Below are 7,412 nucleotides of genomic sequence, written 5' to 3'. Positions count from 1 at the left end.
AAAATTATTTACAAAATTTAACACAAAATAACAGTAATTAACAGGCGGTGCTGTCACATCAGAGCCACAGGAAACGCCTGAGCCCGATGCTTCTGAAGGAATGTCAGCACATCATGTGTTTGGTTTCTTGAACTCACTGCCGTCCATATTCCCTTCCTTTTGGGTCCCATCCTTAACACAACCAGAAAAAAAGCATCAATATAAGAAATTGGCAAAACAAGACAAAAACCAGTAAAACTGTGTTCAATCTGTTCACCCGGCAAATTATTATAAAACACAACAGTGTCACGCTCTCATCTGACTCCCAAACTGGGTCTGATGAATCACACTTAGCAGCCACTACTGTGACAACATATAATAACCACCATACTGTAAGCTTTTGGGAATGTTCTGTTATTCTTTCTCAAGGTTATTGGTTGTTTTATTTCCATCCATCCATCCGCTTATCCCATTTAGGGTCGCCGGGGGGGCTGGAGCCTATCCCAGCTGTCATAGGGCGAGAGGCAGGGTACACCCTGAACAGGTGGGAGGAAACCCACGCAAAACATGCAAACTCCACACAGAGAGAGGGGGGCCTGGGCCAAGGTGGAATCGAACCCCATTATTTAAAAAGTAATTCAGTCTGTTATTTATGTAAAAATAGCAACTCTCCCTGACTGTTCATCTCTGCTGCCAGCTCCATATTAAAGGTTCTTATTCATACAATTTTTTGCATTTATACAGCGCTTTTGTAGTCTTACTGACCACTGCAATTTCAATTATAAGGCTCATTCATTCAATGCTTTATTCAGTACACTTTAAGCACTTAATGTACCTCACACCCATTTACTTTACAGTCTCTGAGTAACCAGGAGAAACCTGCACACTCCACATAGAAACTCCCAAGCAGTGCTGACAGCAAAGTGCTACTCCAGAACACCCACGACTTTGTGTGTGCGCGCGCATTTGTACAGCTAAACCATCAATTTAGGTGGAGGAGTGAATGCAAGCAAGTTTTTTTTTTCCGTTTTCGGTCTTGAATTATCAAGCAGAGTTATGGTCTGAATGCTCTGCTGTGCCAAAGACATTTACTTTGCAGAGAGGAGCTCGTCTTTTGCTTTTATCATTTGCATTAGTATCCAAGTATTTTTTTTATTATAAAAGCACAAGCACAACGGTTCACTGCATCTGTAACAAAACTCATTCAAAAACAAAACAGTACCTGAAAGAGAAAACCAAAAGTGGATGCACCAATGATCTTGCTGTATTGTTTGAGTGGGTTAGTGTGTGTGTGTGACTGTCTGCGTATGTGTGTTTGTCATGAAATTTACTTGATAATGAGGGTAAGAAGCTGCAACAACATCCCCTGAAAGCAAGAGGCAGACGGAGAACGACCCAGGAGATGTGGGCCATCCGCAGCCCCCAAAAGTACTGAAGGGCAAGAGCTCCAGAGAACCAGAGGCAACAGGCAGCCGATCCCACCAGAGCCCCAGGTGCCCCAGGACCACCTGCGACTGAACCCATTTTATCTGGGAGAAGATGACAAAAGACAGGAGGCACTGCCTTGATTCATAAATATTTTATGTACAAAATATTGTTACAAGTATATTCAACATATGTCACATTAGAATAATGATAAGTACTTTACATACATTTGATCAGTCTTCATATTTCACAGTACATACATAAGGGGGGGAGAAAAAAAAATCACAACTCTAGTTGACTTTGTGTACAATAAATACATGCTCTGGATGTAGGCCTTGATTTTATTCTATTTTTACAAACTTACAGTTGAACAGAGTGCAAGAGGTCAGCTCTAACTACAGATGTGGCTGTTGTGCAAGATCTCACTCATGCACTCATCACACCTCTAAAGCTGCTTTCGTGCAGCCAGCTTTGGAAAAGTAAAAAGTGGGATGTCTGCAAAGGCCACATCTGTCCAAATACAACCCAAAATGTGTGAGAGACATAGCTGAAGGAGGCTCACTGAACACTTGAGATCCTTGGCACGTAGTAAACAGACAAAAGGGTGGAAAAAAACCCACTGATAGTTCAGTCCATTCAAACTTGCCCGCGTGTTCCATTTTGCTTCAAAGTTTTACGTTAATGCAAAATGCCACATTTTATTTGGAAACACAAGAATGGTGAAATATGTGACAGCATGCGTGGCGAGGCTGCAGCAGCTGATTTGTTCTGATCCGGTTTGTAAAAACTGTAAACGTAGATGTAAACGTTCATGTTTGGTCCACATAAAGGCGTTCACACTATCAGCCTTACAACGGGCACACGGGTCGCACTCATGATGCTTTTTACATATGACTTTATGTAAAAGTCATACGTCAGCTGTTGGTTGTTTCCATTCAGAGCAGCTTTTCACGATCACAGATTAGCACTAAAAATAAAAACTGCAAACAGTCCAGTGGTCAGTCAGATTCCTAAGTCATGTTTTTTTTTTTGCTTCTGAATAAAATCTTTTTTTTTTTTTAAAGTTTGACGTCAGTGTCATATTTCAAGTCACTCCGAGCTGTGAAAAGTAGAGCAGGCCAGCTTTGTTGGCCAACTTGTCAGCTTGTTTTAAGGCAACGTATTCCATAAAAACTTGCTACAAAGTCTCACCACAGCATATATCAGTCTGATGCTAACGTCTACGGGAAATACACATTAGAGACAGATGTCTTCTTTCATTATCTTCATCACATCATCAGGATCTGACGCTCTATCACAATATTATACACACTTAACTTTAGCTGCAAATTTGTGACGCTCACTCGGAATAATCCTGAATACTGTATGATGACCAGTTCCTTCTGTAAGATGTGTTAGTCAACAGACGATCTGTGTGACACTTAACGCTGTCATCATGCTGAATTAAAACATATTCAACCTCTGGCCTCAAGTTGGTGTCTTTGTTGTCTGCTTCTAAATTTTGCATCGTTCTTCTTCTTTGGTGTTTTTGTCCCGTCTCTCTCCCCTCAGCCCCAACCAATCACAGCAGATGACTGCCCCTCCCTGAGCCTGGTTCTGCTGGAGGTTTCTTCCTGTTAAAAGGGAGATTTTCTTTCCCCACTGTTGCCAAGTGCTGCTCATAGCTGGTCGTCTGATTGTTGTGTTCTCTCTGTATTATTGTAGTTCTTTATCTTACAACATAAAGCACCTTGAGGCCACTTTTGTTGTGATTTGGTGCTCTATAAATTAAACTGAACTGAGATGAATTAAATTGAGATGAATTGCCTACAACCTTAAACACAATTAGACAATATTTATAGGGGATGATGGACAGATGGTGAGTAAAGATTTTTGGGGCAGGCCTCACTGAGGATTGGCAGGGGTTGCCCTGGTGCCAATGAGAAAGAAAGAGGGAATAAATCAGAAAAAAATGTAAATGCAGGAAGACATTTATCTATGTATGACCTGAAGGTGAGTGTATGAGATGCTTGCTCGTTTTGACTGTTGGGTTTTGGGTCTTTACCTACAATACAAAGCGCCTTGAGGCGACTGTTTGTTGTGCTATATAAATAAAACTGAATTGAATTGAATGAGTTGTGGTCTGTCTTCTAAACTTAATAATCTCCTGTTAAAAGTAATCAGAAGTTACTGTTCAGGTCTGTTCGTGTGCAGTCAGGTATCTCTGTGGTATTTGAAGGTCAGAATGATTTTATCCAGATTTAGCTGCAGATGAATAAAATATAAAATGACAAAAAGAAAAAAGAAAGAATGCAAAGATAATTAATGCTACGCTACGCTGCTCCTCACCTGAACCTACAAAGCAGATGGCTGCCCTTCCTGAGAACTAGTTTTCAGAAGTTTCTTCCTCTTAAAAGAAGTTTTTTTTTTCTCTCCATCTTTGCCAAGAAACTGCTCGGAGGCTCGGCCGGATCATCGGGATTCTCTTTAAAAAATCCCCGCGTTTTTAACCTTACAATGTAAAATCCTTGAGAGGATTGTTGCTGTAAACCGGTGCTATGAAAAATATTTTTTTTAACATTTTGAAATCAAAATACATTTCTCTGTAGTTGTAACTGTGATGGAGCTGCTTTAGTGTACGGTGTCATCAGTCAGAAGACTTCAGGGTCTGCGTGAGTTAAGGATGAAGGTGAATGTTGCTCACAGAAAACAGACAAAGCCGTGCTTCTGAAGCTCGATCGCCATCACGTTTCACCATTTCTGCTCATCTGCCCTCCTCCGCGGGACGAGTTTCAGATTTCAGCTTGACGAACTCCTTGGCCACCTCGTCGGTAGGACGCTGGGACAGGATACGCATCACGGTCATGCCCGTCTCATCAGTGTGAATGCGCGGCCCGAGGGGACACCAGCACACGCAGCTCTTGCGGTCGGCCACGTCACGCAGCTGAACGACCGCCATGCCGACCACCCGGTCCGCCCGTCCGAAACAGTAATCCTTCACCGTCACCTGGAGCTCGTAGCAGTCGGGGGATTCTTTACCCAGGACGCTGCAGAGCAGAGGAAACGATTAACTATCTGCCGTATCGCAGCACATTCGACGATTCACTTGTAGGCGCTTCAGATTTCAAACTCACAACTGGAAAGCCTCGTTGAACTTCGCCGTCCAGCTGTTGTTCTTGGATTTTGTGGTGAACTTGCGCTTCTTGTCAGCCAGGAACGGACCGACCATGGAGACGTCAACGAAAGGCCGAAACATCCCAGACGTCTGCCACTTCATGTCGTTCACGGCGATGACTGGAAGCAGCGTTGAGAAAGAGATACGTTATTATCGTGGGTGCTGTCACATTTAAAAGTTTCAGATGTTACTTTACTGCCACTCAAAGCACAAAAATTAAAAGATTGTTTATTTCTACTGAAAATTTGATGAAAATAAAAAATGTTAATGCATAACCTGTGCTTTGCACAAGAGTAGGGAGTAATAAAAATTATGAAACTAGTTTAAATTTCCCCCAAAATCAAATACACATATTTTATCTCCGTCTGCTCTTTTAAACACTTGATTTGGTTAAGATTTGGTCGTGGCTCTAAGTTTAAACTCAAAGATATGAAGAGAGCTGGTTTATGGTTTGGTACCTGCGGTGAGGAGACGTCTGAATGTTTGTGTCTCACCTTTGACGTTGACCTTGCGCTCTTTGCTGAGCAGCATGTCGATCTGCAGCACGGCCTCTCCGATTGGCTTCTCCACCCCTGAACCTGCGTGACACAGCCGGCGCATTATTAGAAATTAACATGATTAAACACATCTTTAAACTTCACTCGCTGTATAATTAACTTCTTATCTCGGCCTTTAGCACTGCGTCAGTGACCCATTTCCATATTTTTTTTATTTCTGCTTTGGGCAAGCTTGTTAAAAATCCATTTTATCTCCACAGAGGCTGATAATGACCGTTTGGGTCGCAGAGATGTTACACCTCTGTGTTTTATACTTTAACAGTCAGCATTCGATAAAAGGATCTTTTTTAACAGCATACCTCAAAAGTCCAGGCAGCATACAGAGAGGAGGCACGAGCTTCATCATGCTTTCATCCAGCCTCATCACTGTGCCAGTACTTAAACAGCTCAACAGTTTAACCATGTTTTAGCTTTAGATTTGCAGGATACACTTTAGCACTGGGACTTGTTAGTTAGCTCAGCTGAGAAAGGTTCTGGAGACAAAAAGTCTCTGGATTTCAGGAACCTGCAGGAGCCTCATAAAGGAGCTCAGTGCTCTCAGATCAGTGGTTTTTAAATGGGTTTAGTGGTGTCATGGTTCCCTGGTGTTAGCTTGCTGTCATCCTTTGTGCATCATCTCTGTGGCCCAGTTCTTCTCCTACCTTACACCCTCCCACCTAATAAGTGTAACTTTTTTGTGGAGTCACACTTTCACCTGCTGAAGGCTTTCTTAATTAAAGGGTCGGGTAGAAACAGGGCCACAATCTGCTTTTCTCTGCTCACTTTTCTGCAACAGAAGCAGGAGTGTGTGATCAGCATCAGCAGCGATTTATTCCACTATCAGGTGGATGTGTTAGGATAACTTCCATTTTGTTTACAGCAACATTTCCAAAATCCTCCCACTTGTTCTCATTCTTTTCTTCTCCAATATTAACTTTGATGATGATAAAAATAAGTTGTGAAGCACCTTTCAAAAACAGTTACAAAGTCATGTTCAACGTTTCCACAAAAGTCTTGTTTATAGTGAGAAGGTCAATAAAAGAAGAGGACCTGCTGACATCGACCTGAAGAAACAGACGGCTGCCTCTGTGGGTGAGATACGGGGCCGTGATTTGATGCTGCGTAACGTTTACACTGCATACAGGCATTTACGGCCTGTGACCTGTCCTGGGTGAAGCTTGCCTCTTGCCCTATGACAGCTGATATGGGCTCCAGCCCCCTACAACCACATATTTATTACTATTCTCCACATGAATGCACAGGTAGGGTTAAAATGTGGAGGGAGAAGGGCAGGATGGGGCCTGTTTGTGTGTTGATCCATGCTGTGAGCTCTGAGCTGTGGTCTCGTCCTGCACCATCAGCTACAGGACTCCATGCTCTACCTCCTGGGATCTACCTCAGCTCCTTCTACCTTCTTGTTAAAATAAACCTTTTAAAATGTTTACGCTGAGTTTAGCGTGTTGTATTTGCATCCATCTCTTCTTTTGTCAAAGAAGACTTACCCCTGTCAGGTCTAATCTTCTCATTGGCAGTGATTCTGATGCCCATCCCATCATGCACTGAGAGGATAGGAAAAAGGAGAAACCGTTTAGTCAATTTGAACCATAGAGAAGACATCCTGCACATGCTGTGTGTGTGTGTGTGTGTGTGTGTGTGTGTGTGTGTGTGTGTGTGTGTGTGTGTGTGTGTGTGTGTGTGTTCACCCTGGGAGTGCTGCGTGGTGACAAAGGTCTTGATGAGAGCGTCGGTGCTCTGGGAGTAGAGGGAGAGGGCGTAACGCAGAGATGCCAGTTCGGGACTTTTCTCCACGAACGCCTTCTTCAGCCCGTTTCCTCCTGCATGGAAGTATTGCTGAGAGGAAAGAAAGTGGATGTGAGGAAATGATAAACCACCAGACAGGAAGAAAGCTTTCATGAATGCATGCAGACCTCCACCCACCTTGATTGACTCCAGCCCTGCATCAATAATTATACACTGTTTGGGCGTCAGAGTTTTGGCCTCACCTCCTCCCTGCACCAATCAGAGAAGTTATACATTATAAATACATGAAATCAAATTATAAACACACAACAACAATAAGTCTCGATGCTGGATAATAACTACAGCCAACTATAGAAGAAAAGCCCTAAAAAGTTGTAACTTAGCAGTTTGTGGTTATGAGCTGTGAAGTTGGAAGAATGTCTTTCATGTACTTTCATGCAGGTTTACTTACTTTATCTACTATTCAAACTGCAGACTTTATTGAACCATTAACACGCAGGGTTATAATTAAACCATAATAAGAATTTACAATGCCCCTTCAGAAACATAAAGGCCCT

The 7,412-nt window shown here is 42.6% G+C and overlaps 1 protein-coding gene across 1 annotated transcript in view; it reads right to left on the bottom strand.

Moving 5' to 3' along the window:
- Window positions 1-3,077: 3,077 nt before the first annotated feature.
- unc13ba (unc-13 homolog Ba (C. elegans)) overlaps window positions 3,078-7,412 on the bottom strand; it is a 187,428-nt gene continuing 183,093 nt past the window's right edge. The window contains exons 38-43 of the mRNA XM_030723400.1: window positions 7,033-7,104; window positions 6,798-6,945; window positions 6,597-6,653; window positions 5,053-5,136; window positions 4,518-4,677; window positions 3,078-4,430 (exon numbers count right to left, since the gene is read on the bottom strand). Coding sequence (XP_030579260.1) covers window positions 4,148-4,430; window positions 4,518-4,677; window positions 5,053-5,136; window positions 6,597-6,653; window positions 6,798-6,945; window positions 7,033-7,104 — 804 coding nt within the window. The 3' untranslated portion in view covers window positions 3,078-4,147. The remainder of the gene's footprint in view (window positions 4,431-4,517; window positions 4,678-5,052; window positions 5,137-6,596; window positions 6,654-6,797; window positions 6,946-7,032; window positions 7,105-7,412) is intronic.

The sequence above is a fragment of the Archocentrus centrarchus genome, unplaced genomic scaffold, assembly GCF_007364275.1.
Source record: "Archocentrus centrarchus isolate MPI-CPG fArcCen1 unplaced genomic scaffold, fArcCen1 scaffold_26_ctg1, whole genome shotgun sequence".
Classification (NCBI taxonomy): Eukaryota; Metazoa; Chordata; class Actinopteri; order Cichliformes; family Cichlidae; genus Archocentrus; species Archocentrus centrarchus.
This window is presented reverse-complemented; position numbering and strand designations above follow the sequence as displayed.